At 36.3% G+C, this 25,003-nt stretch overlaps 1 protein-coding gene across 2 annotated transcripts in view; it reads left to right on the top strand.

Annotated features, from left to right (window-relative positions):
• The first annotated feature begins 422 nt into the window (after positions 1-422).
• Positions 423-25,003, top strand: part of hsd17b4 (hydroxysteroid (17-beta) dehydrogenase 4) — a 58,706-nt gene continuing 34,125 nt past the window's right edge. For both annotated transcript variants that reach the window (XM_041232610.1, XM_041232602.1), the window contains exons 1-14: positions 423-564; positions 1,325-1,378; positions 2,927-3,034; positions 3,817-3,876; positions 6,691-6,712; positions 7,985-8,031; positions 11,190-11,274; positions 11,791-11,978; positions 16,010-16,101; positions 17,905-17,929; positions 18,374-18,502; positions 21,777-21,883; positions 22,999-23,235; positions 23,876-23,927. In XM_041232610.1, coding sequence (XP_041088544.1) covers positions 507-564; positions 1,325-1,378; positions 2,927-3,034; positions 3,817-3,876; positions 6,691-6,712; positions 7,985-8,031; positions 11,190-11,274; positions 11,791-11,978; positions 16,010-16,101; positions 17,905-17,929; positions 18,374-18,502; positions 21,777-21,883; positions 22,999-23,235; positions 23,876-23,927 — 1,264 coding nt within the window. In that variant the 5' untranslated portion in view covers positions 423-506. The remainder of the gene's footprint in view (positions 565-1,324; positions 1,379-2,926; positions 3,035-3,816; positions 3,877-6,690; positions 6,713-7,984; positions 8,032-11,189; positions 11,275-11,790; positions 11,979-16,009; positions 16,102-17,904; positions 17,930-18,373; positions 18,503-21,776; positions 21,884-22,998; positions 23,236-23,875; positions 23,928-25,003) is intronic.

Genomic DNA, 25,003 nt, shown 5'->3' with positions numbered 1-25,003 from the left:
AGAATAGGACATTGTGCCATTAATAAATTCCTTAATATAATAGGTAAACATGACAGTGGAGATTGTGGTGCAAAACAGCAGAATCCATGGAACATTATTTTTGTAATTGTACAAGAAAGATGATGGGGAAATTGAGGCAGGAAGACTTGACAAGTCTTGTATATTTAGACTTTTTAAAACTTATTACCACAAAGCAAATAAAACAAAACACAATAATTAAGGAAGGATACAGGGAAATACAACTCCCTTTAGAAATCAAATAAATATTTGTGTTCTGACCAGTAGTTGGTAGCAATGAGTCACATCAGTGATTCGAGCAGCCACCCTTCCATTTAAGAAGAGATGTGACGACTAATCACACGCCTTTTTTTCAACGGCTCCAAGAAATTAACTACATTTACCAGAATTCCTCTCGTCTTTGCGCAGTCTCTGTGTGAACGCTGTGACAATAAACTCTGCAGCTGTACTACATACCTTCCATCTTGGTGTAAAGATTCTGCAACGAAATGTCTGCTTCTCTCAGGTTCGATGGAAAAGTTGTCCTGGTCACGGGGGCTGGTGGAGGTTAGTACATTATATTATCACCTAATGTAAAATGTTCTTTGACGTTAATTATTGTTTAATTCGAGGCCCAGTACAGTGTCCATATTGGGAAATTGCACTTTGCACACGAGTCGGATAAACAGTCCCAGAGTGAGAGTATTTACTCAATTAAAAAAATAAATGCACAAAACTGTTTTTCGACATGTAGCCTAAGTTCGTGGATATCAGCAGTTGTTTTAAAAATTATGCACATAACAGGTTACGATCTGGTGGTATTTGGTAACTACAGTAACGTAACAATAAGTGACCCAGATAAAATGCAGCAAGTGTTTCATATGGTTTTATAAGCAAAATAATGTAATGTGTTAATCACATGTTAAATTGCTTCACGTTATCATATTTCTGAATGCCAATACGTTACACAGTTGCTATACCCTCGTCATATTGACACAAAGAACAAAGTGCACGTAAAAAACTGTGTTAAAGGGCATCGATTTCGTAACTTGAAGTTAAACTGGGAAACTGTAGAAATTAAATTGTTTCGGCTTTTCAAGGTACCATTGTGTGTGTTTATTTATTAGTTATAGTCACAATATTAGTGCACCATTGAATACAGTTTTAAAAATATGGGATTTAAAAAAGAACGGTTGTATAGTTAAAAAAAGTACATAATCCTAACGTGTAATACTGTAATTGCAATAGAGTAATACAGAAGCATTGATTATCTTAACACTCTGAGTGAGACATAAAATTGCTTCTTATTCATTTTAATTTTCTTCAGGATTGGGAAAAGAATATGCATTGGCTTTTGCAGAAAGAGGGGCTTCTGTTGTTGGTAAGTTTGTGATTGTGTGCTTGGTTTCATAGGCAGATTTAGAGATGGAGATAATTAGTTATTATTTTCTGTAATAATTATTCCATTTTGATATATAATGTGTGTTTATTTTAAATTGATATCTAACACGTATGGTAAACACTGCAGTAATGAAACATTAATCAAATTATATTCTGCCACTACCTCAGATTAGTTATAACATTTTTATGAGAATTATGATTAGATAACAATATATCATTATACCAAAAAGAAATACACCATCATCACTAGGTGTAAGGTTCATGCCCATTTTTTTAACCAACAATTTGTATTTCATCATCATTTTAAGACTGGGATACTGTATATACAAAGCACAGCTCCATTATTTGTGTTTGCTGTAAAGCCTCTAATCTCTAATTGCAATTTCTCTGTGTCATTTCAATCTGCATTGCTGTGTCAGTGCTGTATTATGCACTGATGAAAGCTGTGCTGTCAGAGCATGGCAAGTCTTTCTCTCATTTGTTCCTTGTGTTGTAAGGACCACTCATTTCTTATTACATTTTTTATTACAATCAAAGAAACATTTGCAGATAATTTCTCAGTATAGTTTTCAATACATAAACCTGAAACATACAACTTTGTCGTCGTACCAGAAATCTGTTTAACTTTTTATTTATTTTGTTGAGCCATACAAAATAAGATCCATTACCAACAGTTTCTGCACTACCAACGTTATCACTTCTTCCTGTGTCAATCACTTACTTTGTGACTGGCATCTGATTGAATCGAGACCATTTGAGAGAAACTGTGCTACAACACTGGAAGTGATTTGGTATCCAGAAGCAGCATTTGTAGTTCTACAGCATTTTCTTTGAAATAACTGCATTGCCTTTTAGGTCAATTGTGTGCTTTCAAAGGCTCACAGACAACCTGTGGGAAATTTAACTGAAATTCGACAGTAGGAGAGCCACCACAGGTCATAAACATTAAGATACACAGGACTGTCCAACCCCCAAATACAGTATTGCAAAGTGGCACACTGACATTACAATCACTCTGTATTCAACTTACCTGTCCACAACCTCCAAAATAATGATAAAGGAAAACAAAGAAGCAGTTCATAATGCAATTTAAAAAAAAACAACTACAGTAATAGGAGACTAAATATTGTTAAGGGTAAAAAAAAGTATCTCAGGATGAATCACTAGGTGGTGGTATTGGATAAAAAAAAAAAAAAAAACAAAGTAGACACACCAGACACAGTATTTTTCGTTAATGTTGTTTTGGCTCTGATATATATTACTATATTTCATATTAATTTTGTATAAATGCTAAACATACTTCCGTGTTCTTAGAAGAGAGTTTGAATTGGATTATTAAGCTGCATGGTCCTATTTTTTAATATTATTTAGCAAGTTATTTCCTTCATTTTCGGTCGATTTATTAACCGGAGTACAAAAAACTTTTGAAAATGTGTCCAAGTTCTGTTATATGCAGTACCTTGTAAGATCCCACCAGGTTTTATATATATACATATATTAAAAAATAATATTTTTTTTCCCTTTACAGTAAATGACCTTGGGGGTGATATTAAAGGAGAGGGCAAAAGTTCATCGGCTGCTGACAAAGTTGTTGAAGAAATAAAAGCTAAAGGAGGCAAAGCTGTGGCAAATTATGGTACAGTTTATGTTTTCTTTAGTGCATTATGTTTGATGCATGATGTTCATAGACTCCGTAGTTTTGAGGAGCTTTTTTGTAATGGTTATAGAAATTGTGAACCAAACATCCTACATTACACATCTGTAATGTATGGTTTAGTTTCACCTGAGTGTATTGGGGCTTAGTTTCAAAACGGTGTGAAGCAGGTTCTTATTTGTGAGGTGAATTTAAAAGCACAGTCTGCTTCGTTTTAATAGTTCCACATTTAATTTGACGGAATAATGGTCATCTGTGTAATGTAAATATGTCAGTCTGCCTAGTTTGGATCTTAGTAAAAGTAACTACTGCCTGGTCTCAAACATGCTTAAATTGAACATGTTCTGCAGGCAACAAAGGTCAGTTTCCTAAAATCATTTAAACAGGATGTTTACAATCCTGTTTACTCTGATTATTTTATGTTGTGTAGTCCTGTTTTTTTTATCCTGGATCACATTGATGCTGTAGAGAACCAGAGAGTCCAAATAAATAATTTACGATTTAAATAGTTTATCGAGCTTAAATAAATAATGAAGAAATAATATTTCTGCAGCTATACTTGTAAGCATTATTCACTGAACTTGTTTATGAAAGCATCAAATAACAAAAAGGATGTTAACCCCTTTTCAAATTCTGCAGAAAGCAGTTGTAACACGAACTACACCTGCAAATGTATCCAGAATAAGAAGGTTAAGAAAGATATGTTTTATGTGATGCTTTTTTTTTCTTTTCAGTTTAAACAAATATTTAAATGTATTGTACAGATTCTGTGGAGAATGGAGAAAAATTAGTTCAGACGGCACTGGATGCATTCGGGAGAATTGGTAAAGATTTTATTTTCATTTATTTTTAATTCAGTAGAGGCATGGTGACTGTAAATCTTATTTTCAGTATAGCTAATAACTAGTTCTTCAGTTGTAACTGATGCACAGGAGAGCAAGTGGAGATTACATTTTGCAGGAAAAACTGAAATAAAAAAAGGAACTTGGTTCCTTTTTTTTGTCCAGTCTTTGAAACTTAAAACTATTGGCAGGCTGAGTAGCATTAAAAAAAATAAATAACAACTCTTGCCTAACACTGTTAAGAGGGTATAGAGCCAACCTGGACAGCACTGTTGCAAGTCTGAAAGGTGTAAATAAATGATTAAGATGGGACCAGTGCTCTTGATTTATAACTGATTTGTCATAATTAAATGTTAGCCTTTAGATATTAACTTATGATATAATTAACACATCATTTACCTGTCAGATTATAAGAAAATGGCTGTGTATATCTTTATTTTTATTTATTTATTTACATTTTTATAGTGCCTTTTAACTAAGGCGCTTTACAAATTTAAACAAAATGGTACAATCAAGAAAAATGAGTGAAGAAAGAAGGTAAGTTTATTGGGCTAGGGTGGGTAGATAAAAATTAATTTGGTATATCAGAGCAGAGGGCCAGAGGCTAGGTTAGGGTCAGGCAAGCAGGGTCATAACAAGAGGTCGGGGGTCAGGAGTATCAGTAGGATGGGTTAGGGAGAAGAGATGCGTTTTGAGGGAAGAGCGGAAGCTAAGTAGTGTGGGTGACTGTTTTATAAGTGGGAGTTTATTCCAATGGAGGGGAGGAAGAAGGGGAAAAAGAATGGAAACAGGATTGGGCACAGGGTGATGGTGGGATCGAGAGGGACAATAGAGATTGGGAGCGTAAGGGACGTGGGGGAACATAGTAGGTGATCAGTGCAGCCAGATAAGGTGGGGCAAGACCATGGAGAGATTTGTACACAAGGGTAAGGAATTTGATCAGGCAACGATAATAGACAGGGAGCCAGTGTAGCTGGAGGAGAGGGGAGGTATGGAAGGAGTAGGGGAGATTGAATATGATACGATGATGTTGTAATGGTGTAAAAGTGTAGGAGGGGAGGCCAAGGAGGAGGGCGTTACAGTTGTAGAGACGGGTGAAAATGAGAGAGTGAACCAGGAATTTACTAGCAGAAAAGGAAATGGACGGGTGTATTTTACAGATATTGAATAGGTGGAAACGGCAGGTGCGTATTATGGCCGAGATATGGTCAGAAAGGGAGAGGGTAGAGTCGAAGAGGATGCCAAGGTTACGTGCAGAGAAGGTTGGAATGAGGGACAAGGGAGGGAATGAGATGGTGGGGGAGGAAAAGAATTTCAATTTGATGGGTTGATCATGAGGTATTGGCGCACCATCCAAGATTGGATAGCAACTAAGCAAGTTGATATAAATCTGGGTGTCGTCAGCAAAGAAATGATGGGGGAAGTTAAATGAGGAAAGAAGAGCTTCAAGGGGTGAGGTGTACAGCAGAGGTGCATGAAGATAGGTACGACAGCAGCCAGCCAAGTGGTGTTGCCAGAGATGCCAAGGTTAGAAAGAGTGGAGAGGAGGATGGGGTGATTGACTGTGTCAAAGGCAGAAGAAAGATCAAGGAGAATGAGAATTGAGGAGTTTGCCAGATGATTCTGGGCAGTCTTTGTAGAATGGGAGGGACGGAAGCCAGAGGGAATTGTTGGATATGTAGTGTGATAGACGAGTGGACTAGATGCTGAAGTAGCTTACAGAAATATTGGAGAAGTGAGATTCTGCGGTAATTAAGAGGTAGGCAAGGTCGAGAGAGGGGTTTTTTAACAGAGGGCTGATGGTAGCTGATTTGAAGATGGCAGGACAGATACTCGTGGAGGGAGGGAGGGAGGGAGAGAGAGAGAGAGAGAGGAGGGAGGGAGAGAGGGAGGAGTTAAAGGTAAGGGAGATAAGAGGGAGGAGTGGGGGTATGAGGGAGGCAGGGACAGGGTGTGGGGGGGGGATGATGGAGGAGAGTTCAGGTAAGGATGTGGGGGAAAGCAGTAAAGAGGGCATTAGGATCAAGTGGAGGTGGAATAGGAAGCTGGGGGTGGGGGCTAGTCTGGGGGAGAGTCGGGTGGTGTAGGCGAATACTACTGGTTTTGGTGGTGAAATAGTGAGAGAGATCACTAGGAGTGAGGGTTGGGATGGATGGAGATTGGGATGAGGGAGGGGGGCGGAGTAACTTACTATGGGTTGAGAAGAGCTGATGGGGATGGGGAGCCAGAGCAGTGATGAGGGTTTGGAAGTAATCGTGTTTGGCTAGTTCCAGAGAGGAGATTGAAGAGGAGGGAGCTGTAGGCTTGGAGGTTCAAAGGTGAGGGGGAGGACTTCCAGAGTCGCTCAGCCTGTCGCAGGGAATGTCAGTCCATTTTAAATGAAGGGGTAAGCCATGGTTGAAGAGGCCTAAGTGAAGGAGAATAAGGTCGTGGGGGTTGAAGGAAGAGGGTGGCGCAGTAGATAGGGTGGCAGAGGCTAAGTCCGGGTGAAGAGACGAGAAATCAGAGATGGGGACGGGGGGAGCAACGAAGGAGGGGGAGATCAGGGTGATAATTACTTTATTCTTATCCCCTTTATTCTCATCTTCTAATTGGTCCTTTATGAATATTATCAGACTGCTTGCAATGCCCAGTCAGAGTAATATCACATTTTCTGTAGTACTAGGAAGCCAATAGTTTCTTAGAATTAATTAATGTTTTTGATGTGTTTCATTTATTTCTACGTACAGTAGGCCTTAGGCAGTTGTGCATTTTTATTTTTTTCTAAATTGCCTTTGTAATTGTTTTGTTTTTCAGATATTGTAATTAACAATGCAGGGTAAGTCAGCGTTTGTGGCATACCTGATGGGGCAGTTGCTTGCATTTCAAATAAAAACATTAAAAGTCCTAAAAATTGAAAGATTCTTTCTATTCTGTTTAGTCGATTTCCAATAATATCAGTGCAATTGAATGGATGTTCAAGATTTTTAATTAGATCTTATTTTGCCTCCACACCAGAGTTCTTAAAACCTTGTGTTGCTAAGCCATTTGCCTCTGGGATGGTCTTTCTTTTGGAACAATAACCTAACACCAGGGTTGCATCCTTTTAAACAACTTGCAGTATTTACAATACAGTTAATTGAATTGTGTGGTGTATGTCTTGTCTTCAAAGTTGCCCTCATTTTGAATGTCTTATTTTAGTTTCCCCCACAAAGGTAGATGTGACGCCAGTTAGCAGTTATTTATTTAGTTAGTTTGTTAGTTAGTGTGTGTGAATCTACTCTTGTGTGTCGGGCAATGAAAGCTGATAAGGTTTATTTATTTTTATTTTTTGAGAGCGCCTGTTTGTATTTAAATTGATAAGAGTCAAAATCTAAGTCACAGCAGTGCTTCTCTGAAGTTATCCTGCTAGGATCTGTACATGTTAATCCTGACATATATAAATTGAATGTGTATGAGATAAGCATACAGAGAAAAGCTATTTTCCCCTTGGAAAATAAACTACAAGTCTGTCAAGTAAGTGAATATGACAGGGTGACATACTATATTAGTGCCTATCCCAGTGACCCAATGTAAGGCGGCGACATCTTGTGGTGTGAATAATTGCTCAAATAGTACAGCGGGTAAACTTGTCAGTTCAGTGCGTAGGGAAATATACCCTAAGAGGCATTCGCAGCGTGATGTGATTAGATCTCTGATAAATAGTCTGCTACACGTGCAAAAAATTAAGCTTCCTCAAGCTTCATAAAAATCTTATTTTAGTCATTGTTTCTCTGTTTAAATCTTGCTGACAAGCATGACTTCTTAGTCATTTGGGCATTATATGCACATGTTTTCTAAAAAGCCTGAAAACTATTTATGCAATAGAACTATTTTATTTTTTTTTTGCTGTCTTAGCAAGGAAATTATGAAGCAGGCAAACCTAGTTTTTACTTTTCAATGACACAATAATTCCACAACATAGAGAAGTGAAAATATGCATAAATCTTAATTTCCTTGATCTTGCAAAAAAAAAAAAAATATGATAATATACATAATTAAATCATGTGAATTCTTAAAGACGAGTATGCAATTGAATTTTTTTTATTTTAATACTTTACATCTTATGTAGGATTCTGCGAGACCGTTCTTTTGCCAGAACAAGTGACTTAGACTGGGGTAAGTGTTTTTAATTTATTTTTATTTCATATTTTCATGGGATAGGCAACAACTAAAAATATTAAATTAGTTGCTATTAATTATTTGCTTTGATTGCAGTTGCACAGAAATAAAGCAACTTAAAATATTAAAGTCTAATATCTGCTATTACTATAACTAATAGTATTAGGATTAAATGTATTCAATGTATTTTGGCAATTACAGGAAATATTGTGTATTTTAGTCATAGTCCTGCTGTCATCAGCAACACTTGATTTTGAATGGCCGCTTACTTTACTTATTGTTCTTCCTCTCATGTGCACATACACTTTCTAGTTTGCATTGTGGAAATTTAAACTGCCCTTTCCAAAAAACCTTTCCAGGGTAGATTGCTTCTCACGCCCGTTGCCTGGTTGCAGTTTGTGTGAAGATGACGGGCAAGCAACAGTTGTATTCGTCATACATGATTTGTACTATAATTAGCAGTATCTTTGAATTAGTCAACCTTGGTCTTTGTTTTCACTGAGAGAATAACACACTTGACAGTGGAGAAAGTTCGGTGTCAGTGAGTACTGAGATCTTTGTATCAGGGTTGGTCGTACGTGATTGTTCTAATAGAGCTAATTTGCATTGAAAAAATCGGTTCTTGCTGCTGGGATCGTTAAAAACGGGTGTTCGTTATAAGAAGGGTTTGTTATAGTGAAGTTACTGTGTATGTGTGTATATATATATGTGTGTGTATAGATATATATTATAATTGCAGCACCAGTCAAAAGTTTGAGTACACCTGTTTGAAACCAGGTTTAATGATTATCTATGCTTTCAACTGTATATTACTTAATATTTCATTATATGATACGTGTACTTATATAAGCTGATAATCATAAGTGAACTGCATTCAAAAATTTAATTTTTAAATGAAAATGTAAATGTTGTCAATTTCAATGAAATGGTCACCCAAACCAAGGGGATTTCAGTCTGAAGCCCAAGTCAGTTAAAAGTCTGAAATGTGTATAACATGGTGTTAGAACACTGGCCCAAGTATAAAAGTGTCTTTGTTAGATGTTCTCTGAGTTTACTAGCATGTTAACTAATTAACCTTTTGTCACCAATTATTGTTAACAGGTGAGGGTCCATGATTACTATAAATATAGGTAGCATTGTCATTCCTGAATGTAAGGGAGCAGAAAATGGCAAAATACGCTCAGTTAAGCAAAGAAATGAAGGTCAATCTTTAAGACAAATCACAAGAACTTTGCAAGTGTCTGTAACTGCTGTGGCCAAGACCATCAAACGATTTGAAGAAACTGGCACTCATGAGGACCGAACAAGGTCAGGCAGGCCAAGGGTGACCTCAGAATCAGAGAACAAGTTCATTCGAGTCACAAGTCTGCGAAACCGGCAATTAACTGCCCCTGAAATACAAGCTCAGCTAAATGGTACTAGAAGTACAGATGTTTCAACATCAACTGTTCGGCGGAGATTGCACGAAGTTGGCCTAATGAGAAGAATTGCTGCAAAGAAACCATTGTTAAGAGTGCAGAATAAGAGAGACTTGCCTGGGCCAAAAAACACAGAAACTGGACGTTTGAGGAGTGGAAGTCGGTCTTATGGACCGATGAGTCACAATTTGAAATATTTGGATCCAACCGCCGAGTATTTGTAAGACGCAGAGAGGGTGAGCGCATGAGTTCTGCATGTCTAGTTCCCACTGTCAAGCATGGAGGAGGCAGTGTCATGGTCTGGGGTTGCTTTGCTGGTGACAGATTTGGTGATCTTTACCAAGTCCATGGCAAGCTCAACCAGCATGGCTATCATAGCATACTTCAGAGGCATTCCATTCCATCAGGATTACAGCTAGTTGGGAAGTCCTTCATTCTTCAGCAAGATAACGACCCGAAACACACCTCCAAAGTTGTGCAAGAACTATCTGGCGAAGAAGGAAAGTGAAGGACAACTCAATCTAATGATCTGGCCTGCCCAGTCTCCAGACCTCAATCCCATAGAACTTGTGTGGGACGAACTGGACAGAAGAGTCAAAGCAAGGCTACCCACAAGTGCCCTACATCTCTGGGATTTGCTGCAGAAGAGCTGGGAAGACATGTCGGGTGATTTCCTGCTGAAACTTGTTAACCGAATGCCTCGTGTTTGTGAGGCTGTTATTAAGGCAAATGATGGTTAGTTGGAGGCATCCAAGATTTATAGACAATTTTCAGTTTTCTTGAACATTGCTTTGATATTCCTAATGCTTTGTTTTGTATATTGTAACATGTGTTTTCATTTTCACGTATTTACAGAAACGTATACGACGTAAAACATTGTCAATTATGAAAAAAACCTAGTTTCCAGCAAGTGTACTCAAACTTTTGACTGGTACTGTGTGTGTGTGTAATATATATGTAATTACTACTGTATATGCAGAAACTGATGTAATCAATTTAATATGCATAGTAGTTTTTAAAGCGTTACCTGCTATGTTGCTTATGCTGCTTTTTTTTTTTTTTTTTTTTTTTTTACCTTTTCATAACGTCGATGCTTCGGCTTATTTGGAGAATGATATCGACAGTGAAAAATTAGCCCTCACTACAGCCTTGTATCACAATAACTATTTACTGTACAGAAATCAAAATAAAGTGCTGGAGGCTGAAGTTGATCTTCCAAAACAAACCGTATGCTTTAATTACAGTAACAAAAAAAAAAAAAAAAAAAAAACACCCCAAAGGTTATCAAAAGAAAAACCTAACACCACTCGGAGTAGCAACAAAACAAAAATAAACAGAAAACACACACATTGATCGATTCTGGTTTCCAAGTGACAACTGTGGTTCCAACTTACGTAGGTTGTCTGCCAGCTTGTACTCGTACAGTGTACTTTTCCAAACAATTCCTCTTTTTCACAATTATAAATGTTCTCCTTTCACCCAGTCAACACACAGGTCTCCAAACCATCTCACGTTCGCAGACAGCGAGCACAAGCAAAGAACCCCTCTAAATATGTTCCTAGATTACCAAATTGGAGCCAGCTTAACTTCAGCTACAAGGAGCTAATTAACCCTGTGAGGTGCATTCCTGTGCCTCCCTACCCAAACATTGCCCTCTTCATTCTTAAACTGACAACTGACGTGTTTTCTGACACATTTCCACCTAACTTATTACATAATGTTTTCTTCCGATTTTAGATTTAATTCACAGAGTACATCTGAGAGGATCTTTCATGGTGACACGAGCTGCATGGAATCATATGAAAAGCCAGAAGTTTGGAAGGTAATATTGTGGATTACTGGTGTACTATTTTAAAACTTTAAATACCTCAGAGTTGTCCATGGGAATAATTTAATCTGGTATACAGGGAAACCATAGATTCCAGTCTGAGCAGACAGATTCAATCATGTTTAATGGAAGGATTATAAATACAAAGAATTAAAAGCTTCTTTCATTTTTAGGACATGTCAGCTTGACTTGTGCGGGTAATTGCAATAGCTTTATTTAGCCTAAGGGTAGCCCAGTTATTTTGCATCACTATTTGCAGACCTTCTGGTATTGTTAAAAAGAAAAAACCAAACCTTTCACAAAAAGATTATTTATAGCTAGTCTTAAACATTTATTAAGATATTGCGTTAAGTCCATGAACTGTAAATGTTTTTTGAAAAAACAATTTTGTGCCTGTAGACTCCAGACATTTTGTTCAATGGCATTTGCAGGTTAACTTTTCTAAATGTATATTCTGTGTTCATTGACGATCCTAAAGCCTTTTTTTTTTTTTTTTTTTTTTTTTTAAAGAATTATTATGACATCATCTGCTGCTGGGATATATGGCAACTTTGGTCAAGCAAACTACAGTGCAGCAAAACTAGGGCTTTTAGGCCTTTCTAACACATTGGCCATTGAAGGAAAGAAGTACAACATCCACTGTAACACTATAGCACCGACTGCAGGATCTAGACTGACACAGACTGTCATGCCCCCAGGTTGGTACAAGGTGAATTTCATGTCTCGGTACATTGCACTATTTTCCTGGTTTACGCATTTACGTAACAAATTGTCCAGGTTTTATCAGTCAGCCACCTTTTAACAAACAAGACTTTTGTAATTTTATATATTTTTTTACCATCCCACACCGGAGTTTAACTCGGAGCTTTGCTATAGGGAATCCTAAATTACTGCCAAAAACCAACCAGTCTGGTTTAGGTTCTAGTTTATGAGATTTAAATGATGTCTCCTGGTTGTATTCTGAGTATTCAAGAGACTCAACTATTCTGTTTAAAATCAAGGTTTGAAAGCCACCAGAGAACTTGTGTGAACAGTAGCCACATCTGAGATCTTCTCTGTGTTTGTACTAACCTCTTCCTGTATTCTGGAAATTATTGTTTATTTAGTGCACACCTACACACTTCTTCATTTTATTACTGTGTGTTACATAACATATAGAAAGGGGCACAAACATGCGGTTCTGGAGTTGGATACTATAGATTGGTTGAAACAGAATCATTATTTTTCCTGGTCTGTATTTATCTTCAGTCATGCAAAGTTAATATAATTCATGCTCCCTATTTCAGAGATATGGAGGTAATTGTCACAAAAGTAAACTAAGTGAAGTGCAGAGATTATGGTAAACTTTTGACCTTTAAGCTCCTCATGGTCTCATACCAGGCCTATCATCGTATGGTAAGTGTAGATAATGTAGGAGTAATCAGTAGGATTTAAAATGTTGTACATCATTTACTTCCTATTGCATTTGAAGTAAATCCATGAAAAGAAAGCAGTGAAAAACAGGCATCCCTAGGAGTGGAAATCATTAAACTCAGTATTACATTTGTTTTGCATTTAGTAAAGAAAAATAAATAAATAAAAATCTAGGCTGCTGTTGTCACAACAGTACATTTTGTGGTTTAATTATGGCTGATTTATGGTTGATAAAGGAGGGTCTAGTAGGACTTACAATTATTAATTGTGTCATTTGCCATCAAGCCTAATGAAGTATTGCACTGTGAGATTGGTCACCTATTGACACTAGCTAAGCAGCAATCAGTGTGTAGAGCAATTTTTCATGGGAGTTTTTAATGATATATATACTGCCATTTTGCTCTAAGTGAATTGAATATATTTTTTAAAATACTTTGAATACACTTTCCAGTCAACTAAATGGTATTCTTTTTAAAATGCAGATTCCTAATAAAAAAAAATAAAAAATAAAAGGAACAAACTTAATCTCTATCCAATCCCAGTGAAATGGGCTCATATCAGGTTTAAACTATTATTTATATCTCATACATTTATATAATGTAAAGATGTGTAATCTAAATGTGTATTGAACATAAAGTATTATGTCAAAAGTAAAGGTGGCTCGGGGGGGTGGACACACAAGCCAGTTTTGGCCTGGAGACCATTTTGCTATTACCAACTGTCTATTTCTTCAATTGTGCATTCTCTGAGGCTTGATCTAGAGGAAAAAGTAACAATGTGGGCTTCCAATGACTGTCTTGGAGCTGAGGAGTTATGATGACACATTTGAAACTACCAAAACCGTACTTAGTAGGATTTAAAAAAAAAAAGTAAAGTTTTTTTTGTGTTTTTTTTTTTTTTTGTGGTGCTTACCTAGTGGGATAATTAATTAATTGATTGACTGACCAACCATTTGTGAAAAACCCGTTTGCTGCATTCTAATGCAAGCCAATCGGTTAGTTTCAGGCATGACTGAAAGTCTTTGGTCTTCGATGACAGACAGAGGTGTATTTAAACGGTGCTGTAAAGAGTGAAGTTTTTTTTTTTGTGTTTTAAGAAAAAACATTAATTTAGTTTTTAAAAACCAACTAAATAAGATTTTGGTAGTTTTAAATGTGTCATCGTAACAAAAGTCCCAAGTCCCGTGCAAGTTCATAACCCCTTAGCTCCAAGACAGTTCCAGAGGAAGCACATACTGTTACTTTTTCCTCTAGATCAATCCTCAGAGAATGCAAAGTTGAAGAAATAGCCAGTTCGGATAGAACTATGTGGCACTTTAACCTCACCAAAGTGGCCCTAAGCAATGCTTAAATGTGTGACAAATGCAACTTCAAAAATCCAAAATCCCCAGATAACATAATATTTTGCTTGAAGCTTGTAGATCTCATCAACATCTATCCAAACATATCTGTGAGTGATTTTTTTGGAGTTCCCCCATGCAAGTTATTACGGCCTAAACTTGGTACAAATAGCAAAAATTCAAATTTCAGGGGGGGTTTGAAGACCAGTGGTAGAACTTGAAACCAAAAGTTTTTTACAGAATTTGGAGGACTGGTTCCGAAGGTTTTTACAGCAATACTTGCATTGTAGAAACCACATGCTCTACAGGGTAAATGGTTAGGCTGAAGTTTGAATAAAACACGTCAGTTACCCCTCATGTGGCAATTTGCCAGAAGTGAGTAGGGGCTCCCAGTATTTTTTTCTGAAAACCCTATTCAATATGAGTAGAACGAGGTGCTACACATGATCGTAGCATCTAAATTGCACTCAGGGTGATTTTTCTGGTCAAGGTCCCTTTCTCACTTTAGGTTGACCTTTGCAAGTGCAGTTGTTGTACCTGGTCATCTGTTCCTGCAACAGAACTCAACCACTCAGATCTGGAAACCATTTAAGCTTAAGAATAGCATATTTCTTCATCTGTGCAAAAGTAAAAGCATGATCTGAGATAGATAGCCTTTCAGTAAACAGGATTGATAACTTGTAAAAAGGAAAGTGCTATGAATCCTTTTTGAGCAATCATATAATGAAGATAATTGGTGTACATTAAGACTTTATTTTGTGAACACCAGAAAATGACCGTTCATTAACTAAATATACTGTTATGTGTGAAATGTCTAATAGCCATTAGTTTTAATGCATAACATTTAGAATATTTTTATTTATTTATTTTTTTTTTACAGGATTTTGTCATACAGTACACACAATTTGGTGTTATACTTTTGGTTGGAGTAATTGTTACTGAAGTTTTATTTTTTGTAATTCTAATGGTAATTGCAATTGTGAAATCACCCCAAAACATCATTGTAATATTTAATTATAATTGAAATTAGACATCTGTAATCTTTCGTTTAATTACAGAAAAATGTGTTCAATTACTGACAGTTCACACCCACCTTTTCTGGCCCCACAAAAGGTACACAGAATAGGCAGCAAAAGTGCATTATTGTATTGTGAATGATTTTATTCACAGTTATAGGATTGAACTCCCACATGTGGGGGTAAACGGAGGGTGTAAAAATAAATATTTACCTGCATTCCAGTCTGATTTACACATTACTTGGTTTGACAGTTAATACAGAAACATTGATGCTTTGTCAACTTGACTAAAATGCAGTAAAAAAAAAAAAAAAAAAAAAAACTGTCCCAATGAAAACTGTACTGAATTAAAAAGCTGTTGCAAGATCTGTGCTCCAAAAACTAAAATGCCAAAATGAACCTGATGATTACACCCATGCAGAGTAAATATTGTTAAGGAGCTTTGACTATGAGTACATGAACTGCACTTAAGTTCTTGTTGCCAGCATTAGTCATACTGTGTGTAATGTAGGCTAGATCAGGCTTGATAAAATATTCTATGTAAATTGAAGTGTCAGTTTTTGGTTAATTTGCAAAACAAACCAAAACTACCTTTTTCTGATGGTTTTTTTCAGTGCAGTTTGTTAGCCAAGCGAACTTGGTTGTTCATACAACAGCCAAACCAAACTGTAATAGGGACAAATGGTGCGCAAGCAAGGGAGCAGCGTCTTCTCATTCACAGACTTTTCTTGTGTTTATACAGTGATGTAAAAGGTGAAATGTGGAAAATACTACTTTTTTTCAAATAGTCTTTAAGACAGACATTTCTTTTGTTTTACTCAAATGTTATGATTTTAGTGTTCAAGTTATGGTTTTGTTTTTCTGTTACTTTACTACTTTATGTCTGAAATTTGTACATGTTGGTGATATACTGTCGAACTGTTGTGTTATAAGATATTTATATGCCTCTTTTATATCCTAGATCTGTTGGAGTCTCTTAAAGCAGAGTATGTCGCTCCTCTTGTTCTGTGGTTGTGCCATGAAAGCTGTGAGGAAAATGGTAGCCTGTTTGAGGTAAGAAAAAAAAAAGAAAAAAAAAAAGCATTAATTAGCTCAATTTATTGACATCCCGCAGGATACTTAGTATTCAACATCAGAAAACCCCCATAGACCAATCAGCTGTGCAGGTACCGTAAAACTTCAAATAATCGCTGGTCTCCAATACTTGCCGGGTCTCTAAGTGCCGGGCTGCTCGGAAATATGATCAATACACTCAGGGTCTCTCTTAAACGCCGGGTTATGAATATAGTGCGCTTCATACTGAATGTTCCAGCCAGTACACACACATGGCTGTACAGCGAGCTTAACAATTTGTTTTTGAACAGCAATGAAGAGACCCTGAGACTCAGGATGAATAAGAAAACTGAAATTAATTTATTTTAAAATGTACACGTAATGCATACAGTTGTTTTCTTTTTATGATTTTATTAATCTTAAAACCAATTGTGAAGCTTTTTTTGAGCATGCTGAAAGTAGAATACAGACTTGTTTTCTGATATTAACAGGGCTGCTTAGTGTATTTGTACATTTTTTTTTTGTATTGACAGTATTTCGTGCGTTTGAGTCTTGCAATGAATGTTCATATTTTGCTCATTTTAGAGCGTGCTTACTAATGTACACGTTATAAAAACAAATTAGTCACTTTTGCTTTGATTTTGTGATCAAACTGGTACTTGCATTGATTTTATTGTTAATCTTTAAACAGTTTGAAGCATTTTTGAGTGTGTTGTGTGCCAACAGTATGAACTTTATTCTTCGTATTAACACAGTATCTCATGCGGTTGTTGTGCAATGAAGACTCGTTGCTGGTTAATTTTTCATCGATTGTCCATGCGTACCAATATACATGTTTTGAGGGTGAACAATACATATATGCATATGCTTGTTTTTTTTTTCTATTGTGCTGCAAGCCTATAACAAAATATTACAAGATCTACCATTATACACGCTTGTTCTGATATTTACAGGGCTGCCTTTAGCGGATTTTACTGTTTTTGTTATTATTACAGTACAAAGTGGTATTACCCACTTACACAACCTTTAATGACATTGCTGGAATGTTGTAATTTGCATATGTCGTTTCTATAAGGTTGTGTGCAGGCAGCTTTTTCATGATTGCTTATGAAGTATTTGTAGATGGTAGTGATCTTGCATAATAAATGCAGAGTCTCAAATAGTCACGGTCTCCAATAGGCACTGGGGCTACTGGCAAATATTGTAAGTAAACGGTGGGGCGTTTGCTTAAAGTTTACGGTATATTTAAAAAAAAAAAAAAAAAAAAAAAAAAAAAAAAAAAGCTCAAGCATATTTATTCATTAGTGTAGGCTACAGTAGGCTTCTTAATTACCTGTTCAGGGTTTGTATTAATTTATTTGCACTAAAATAACAACTGTGAAACACATTTTAATAAATACATAATTAAATAATAATAAAAACTGCCAGGGTACGTACATGATACAAAATTAAGGAACTAGACCATTATCTTCAAAGCCTAAACTTCAGAAAATATATATTCTCCTTTTTTGCCTCCAGAGTATAAAAGAAGAGTTTATCTAAACCACCTAGTGTGTTCAGAATTGCACTTGTATCTCAAGTCTAAAAACAGCTTTCTTTATACTGTGCTGTGTGATCTTTATATCTCCTTGGCTACAAAGAGCACAGAGCACTTTGAATCATGCATGCTATTAGACATGAGGGATTTACTGTTCCTAACACTGAGTTGGTGTTGTGTAAAACAAAAATGTAATTTCTTCAGTGTCATTTAAATGAATGCTAAAAAATTAATATTTTTATTTTTTTCTTCCTGTCTCTCAATAGGCAGGTGCAGGCTGGATTGGTAAATGTAAGTACTTTATTAAAAAAAAAAAATTACAGTATCTTGCTGAAATATTGTTAAATGTGGAAAACATTTTAAAATATTAAATTTAAATAAATAATAAATTTAAGTAAATAAATCGTATTTTACTGGGACAAGGTTTGTCTGTCGTTCCATACGTAAGAATGACATACATACATACATACATGTGGTGGATGTTGGTCACGGTTCTCTAGGTTTTATGATAATGACAGGCAAAGGAACATACCACTCTGTGGCTATAAATAAATAAAAAATAGAGCTAACAATACCAAATTTCACGTTATTTTAGTTTTCAATGAGCACAGCAGTGTTTTCCTCATTAAGCACAGATACATTTCTATTTTGTGGTTCTGTGAAAAACATTGGTTTCTGAATCCCTGATTTCTGTGATCTCAAGTGAACATATCCTATCCTCTGTCTTGTTGTTAGTGCGCTGGGAGAGAACACAGGGTGCGATTGTGAGGCACAAGAACCAGGAAATGACTCCTGAGGCAGTGCGAGATAATTGGGAGGCGGTCTGTGATTTCAAAAATGCAAACAAACCCCAAGATATCCAAGGTAAATAAAAACAACTTGCACCGTTTTCCATTTGAATTCTCTGTCATTTCGTTTTCCTTCCTGATATTGCTACCACTGGGTAAGAACCTCTGCCAACCTTTAAAATGCCTTTCCTGAGCTTGTCATTTATCTGGCTTCGTAATCTATTTAGCCAAGCTGCTGCTTGTTTTCAGAATTGCAAAGGTGTTTTTTTCATTTAATTTTAAGGTTTTTTTTGGTTTCTGTTTTGTTAACACAGAGATGTTAACGATGAAAATAACAATTCCAGGTACGTTATTTAAACAGTTGTAGCAACACCTGGGGACGTGGAACGCTATAGGTGTAGGAACCCGTATCGATCTATGTTCTACATGTATGCCCCAGGGGGAAAAAGCAAAACAAAAAAATAGTTTTAAATAGAAGTTGTAAAATGTACTGTGTTTTTGTTTACTATTTTTGATATGGATACCCACAATTGTGCTTGCATTTTAATTGTATTCTTGGGATTAACGAAATTACATGTTTTACTTAGGTTATGTTTGATTTCCTACATTTTTCAACTTTAATAACAAATCAATACGTTTTAAACAAAAATATTGGAATCGGGCAACCCAATATTTTTCTTCATAAATTACATTTGTACAGTATCTATGCATATATGGAAATGTTGTGTATAATAATAATACAACATTTTATTAATATAGTGCTTTTCATTTAAAAATCATAAAGCAGCATAAAAACAGACATTTTAGTAGACAAACAGTAAGAACAACAAATCATTTACAGAAAGACAATCGAAAGAAGTAAAACATCAACTGAGACAGTTTTTCAAATAGCCCGGCAGGGCGTTCCATATATGTGGGGCTGAAGAGCAGAAAGCACGATCACCCACAGAGCATAGACGAGTCGTAGGCACAGACAGAAGAACATTGTCACCCACGGTGCGCAGACGAGTCCTAGGCACAGACAGAAGAACATTGTCACCCACGGTGCGCAGACGAGTCCTAGGCACAGACAGAAGAACATTGTCACCCACGGTGCGCAGACGAGTCCTAGGCACAGACAGAAGAACATTGTCACCCACGGTGCGCAGACGAGTCATAGGCACAGACAAATACCACTATTACCTTATCTCAATTTTCATTTAGGTATGTGGTACTGAACGGGATCCCCAAGATAGGCAGGGCCTTGAATGTAAGGATGAGTTAATAATAAAACCTTAATGAATCCTATATTTGACTGGCAGCCAGTGGAGAGAAGCAATGACAGGAGATATATGCTCATGTTTCTTGCTCTTAGTGAGAGTACAGGAAGCACTATTTTGAACCTGTTGGTAACCTTAGAGGAGATACCTACAAAAAGAGCTGTATAAATATAGATTTAAAAATTACACTAAACACTTACTAGTGTATAAAGTATAACATCATTATTAACCATGTTTTGATATAGTTGGGGATTTAAAAAGCAAAATAGAGAAAAAAAAAATACACATTCTGTCCTCCCTCTTGGCAGAGGATTCTGTAAAAAGACAATACAATTTTTACAGTGGCAAAGTAGTATTTGTTTTATTTTAATAATATGAGAATGTTATTGAAGACTGCAATGCAGTTGAAGTATCCATGATGTGTGGGAGTTCTGTTTTTTGGAGCAGTTCTTCATTAAAGTGTACTCTGATTAAAGAAGAGCCTTGGATGTAATAAAATATATTTTATTTTGTCCCTAGGTTTTTACAATGCAGATGTTTTAAAAAGAGAAGTATATAGTTAATTGAATGAGTAAAAGTCTATAATATGGATTTGGTTTTCATTAAAGTGGGTGCTTATAGGCATGGAAGTTTAACAAAACAGCTTTGTTTAATATTCTCATTACTTTTGATTTAATTTATTTGTGCATTTATATGCAGTTTTAGCAATAAAATAATTAAGCATCCTTCCTAAAAGACTGTAAACAAGATATCCCCATAAAGCATGGCTGTGTGATGTTGCTTACTCTGATGTAATGTTTTGCAGACCAGAAGCAGAGCTGTGGTGGTCACGTACAAATTGACTCTATAGCGATCAGTTGGGCATGCACAAAACTCGGGTTCCATAGAGGTTATTAACTGTCCTTTCAGTCCCGTACAGTAAAGGTCTTGTGCAACTCCTGTGCTTCTAAAGTAGCCATTATTTAAATACTAAGTCTGTATATTATTTTACTGTACTTATGCAAATAATTAATTTGACGGTGAGGCCTACCAGAGCTGCTTGAATAAAAGTTAATATTTAGAAACTTGCCTGTGTAGTACTTTTAGATGGCATTACTGCCAGCAGGATGCTTGCTCTCAACATGCATAACATGCTTCTGTTTTAATTAAGACTTGTAAAATGTTCTTAAGAGGAATCATAAACACAATCACTATTTAATGCTGTAAGTAAGATACTGGAGTAGACACTTTGCACAGTCATGCTTTATGGGGATATTTTGTTTATTTATATGGTGGAGATTTTTTTTTAAATTGCATGTACTAACCAAAAATAAATTGTTCAAAAGTTATTGGAGTATTAAAAATGACGGTAAGCTCCCTTTTCGTATTTTTTTTTTTTTAAACTAATAATAAAAAAAAAAAAAACTAAAATACATTTGTTAGTCTTTAAGGAGCTGTGTGACAGTACCTCAGTTGTAGATGATAGTTTGACCCTAAATTACTTTTCAGGCAAAGTGGAGTTTATCTTCAGTTTACTAGGAGCAGAAGAACATTGGTTTTGGTGACATGACATTTGTACTTTCTCCAGGGAAGACCTTCTTTTGAAGATTTTACTTTGCATTCATTGTTTAGAGAAAATGCAGGTGATTCAAATTTCTGGCAATTTGCTTTTGACATCACATTGGTAGAGTTTTCACGGATATGAAATGCGGCGGGGGGGGGATACAGCTTGTTCTAGCAAGGTATGACTGCTTCTGTTTAGTCACTAGGAAAGGACTGAAATAAATTTGACCATCCCTGTATAGCATGTTTTCTTTTAAGAAGGTATTTTTGACTCGCTGCAGATCTTACTAAAACTACTGACTAAACTTCATTAGCCACCAAATGAACAAAAGGTGACCAGACTTTGTAATCATTTGAGGGCAGCGTGTTTAACATAAGAAATGGTTCACCAAACTGATTTAAGGCATGAAAAAAGTAAGGAGGGAGGGAGAGGGAGGGAGGAGTAAACGAATGTGTTTTTCAAGGAGTCTCGCTTTTACTTGAACATTAGCAGCTGGAAGGGAGTGTGACTGGTCCTCAAACTACCTGTTGCTTCTTTTCCCTTTGAAGAGTCAATAACTACTCTGGTTGATGTGCTTTCGAGAGTCGACACTGAAAACCTTTCAGCTAATCCTACTAGCGCCATGGCATCCACCAGCACCACAGGCATTGATCCAGTAAGTGCTGTATTAAAAAATAAAATCGGAGAAAAATGAATTACAATAAAAAGGGTCAAATTAGGGGTCTTTATTTCAAGCAAGTTGAGATGCACTGTGAACATAACAAATTGTTACATGAGTACATTACTTTGAATGATGTGTCATGCAAGTGTCGACAAAGGAATACGAAAAACCTTTGATTAGCAATCAGTATTGCATAATTTCTGAAATCCGCCACGCACAATAACGAGAATTGCCTACCCATTTCTATTTCAGACTTGTACAAGAAATATTGAGGCTATCTCAATTTTTCCCCTGATGACGGTGAATTCAGTGTAGAAGCAGTTCATGAGCATTCAGTTTAAGTACCAGGGAAATAAAGATGTGGTGATTCTGAGTGGTGTCACTTTTTTCCCAAGGTGGCTAATTTTTAAAAGGTCATCGTGCACTCCTTTTTGTACTTTTGTCTAACCATTTAATTTTCTCTACTTCGCCTTAGTAGAAAATAAATCTTATTATTATGCAGGTACAGTGCACAATAAAAATCAAGCCGGGAACACCAATGCAATTCTGAGACATTCATTTAGCAACAATGCCATAGTACCTGTGGGTAGCAGGATTTTTTTCTTCTTATAATGTACAAGTAGGACATTGTTATTCATGAACATTGAGTGCTTTTGACCTTTTTTTTTTTTTTTTTTTTTTTTTTTTTTTTAGCATATCTGCAGATGGAGTGGGAGAAATATTGTTCTCCTTAATTAGTACTACGGCTTTGAGCAGGGGCAATGGATAACATTAATTCACACAGTAACATAATTATACCATCACTATTGTTTTCAGTGCAAACTGCATAGAGAGTTGAGTGCTAACGTTGCAGACAGTGCTGTTGTCAACCATCAGTTTCCTGACGCTACACAGGTGTCTAGAAACACAATGCTGTGCCAAATACACTATACTGGTGTGTGTTACTATTTTTTTTTTATATGATAATCTGTCTGTATCTTTCTAATAGGATACTTATCCTCAAAATCCATTTCCTTGTTTAGAGAGCAAAGTCATTGCAAACCCAGTTGCCAGGCAATTGCAGTGTTATTTGTCGGTTAAAATGAAATGCATGTTTTCTAAATCCACAGGCCCAGGCAGTCGGTCAGAAGTTGCCAGAGAAGGTCTTCACCTATTCACAAACTCAGTGTATACTTTATGCCCTTGGAGTTGGCATGTCAACCAAAGACTCAGATCACATGAAGTTTCTTTTTGAAGGGCATGAAGAATTTAGCTGCTTGCCTACTTTTGGAGTCATTCCACCCCAGGCCTCCATGATGGATGGTGGGCTAACTGCTGTCCCTGGATTAAATTTTGATTTTACCAGGGTAAGTGCAAACTCTTTCTCGTGGGCAGTATTCTTTTTGTTTGTGCCCACATGGAAGAAAAACAATAATAAGGTGTAGTGTCAATGTGGCCAATGGCGCTGGAGGTGTGGCTTGCATCATAAATAGGGGTTACAGTTTTGTTCAATGGCTTTCAGCAGCCCCACTTTCCAAATTGTTCCAGTGCCACTGACCGTGGCCAGCCAGGTCAGCAATGATTTGATGTGACAATTCAGCAAGATATTTATAACTTGGTTTGGATGGATGCAGTCCCATTCCTTAACTTGTGTTTCAGTCCTCCCTCTGTCAAATGTGATCAGATGTCGTCTGGCCATCATGATTGAAACTCACTTACAATAGAAAGATGCAGATTTACACACTGCAAAATACGTGTTGCTGTTCCCATTTCACAAAATAAATTAATTAATCATGTGAGGGGCAGCCTTTTGCACTTTTGTCAAGCCCCTTTATCTTTATATAACAAGATAGATATTGACAGATGCTTTGAAATGTAAAAATGTGTTTTATCAAAGGAAGAAAGGAGGAAGGAAGAAGGGAGGAAACTTGATTTGGGTATGCTTGAAAGACATTTTATATCTATCAAGTATTTATAATGTGTTTTTTTTTTTTTTTCTCTCTATAGCTTTTGCATGGGGAGCAATACCTGGAGCTGTATAAACCATTACCAACTTCAGGTATATAGCACAAGATATGGATATGGAAAATTCAACTGTCCAATTTTATAACGCTAGTAATAAATTACAGTAATATTTTAAGAAACTACTTAAAACAAGTTAACGGAATGACAAAAAATGGTGAAAATTGGATTTTGGTGTGAAAATATTGATAAATCAAGCCAGGGTTAGCAACTAACAAAATTGTGGTACTAGGAAACTTGCTAGTTCTGATGAAGTTCCTGAGTCGGAATCAACAACAGCTGTTGGGGTCCCTAAAATATTCGACTTGCATTTTATTTTCCTAACAAATAAACTTATACATTTTGTATTTTTTTATTGTGTTAAAAAAACAAACAGATACAATAAACACTAATGCTGATTCCTTCGCCACATTCCAAACCCTAATAGTCTGTGCAAACAACACCGTTGATGGCATACTTCACACAGCGTATCACTGTGTCAGAGATAACCAAAAATTATTTAGCAGTTGCCTTTCTGGTTAACTGGGCTGGATGCAGGTCCTTGCAATAGAGTGTGCACACTCCTGTGAAAGTTTCTATAGGTTTTGCCCACATTTAATCCATTCAAAATCAGAATACGGTCGTGCATGCTTTGCAAGTTTGTGAGCTGTTCTACGAAGCGGTTTTAACTTTAAAATGACGGAGGTGTTTATGGTGTGTAGTAATTGTTACGCTTTTGATGTGCCTTGTTTGGCAGTCTTTGCATTCATCAGTTTCACATAGTATAATGATTGCTTGATTTTTTTCATGCATTTTAAAATTGACTATCTTAAAAGTAGACGACCCAGTCACAAATGTGCCACTCTGGCTTTTGTCATGCTGGACATACACCTTGCAGCACATCTTATTTTCACAGTCAAATTGTGAAAGCCAGGTTTTTTTTTTTTCCTTTTGTGGTGGGGTGTCGCAACCTGGTATAAAACTCCACATTTTTGTAAAATTACTTTACAATTACTTCAATGGTGCAACACGTTAATTGTATTCATCGCCATGGTTTAAATATAAACTTTCAGTATTATAAACTAAATCTACTTTTTAGACATCAAAACAGTATAAAAAGGTCTAAACAAAAAA

This window comes from Polyodon spathula, chromosome 2 (assembly GCF_017654505.1).
Source record: "Polyodon spathula isolate WHYD16114869_AA chromosome 2, ASM1765450v1, whole genome shotgun sequence".
NCBI lineage: Eukaryota > Metazoa > Chordata > Actinopteri > Acipenseriformes > Polyodontidae > Polyodon > Polyodon spathula.
The sequence above is the reverse complement of the archived record's forward strand: the minus strand, read 5'-3'. Positions and strand labels throughout refer to the sequence as shown.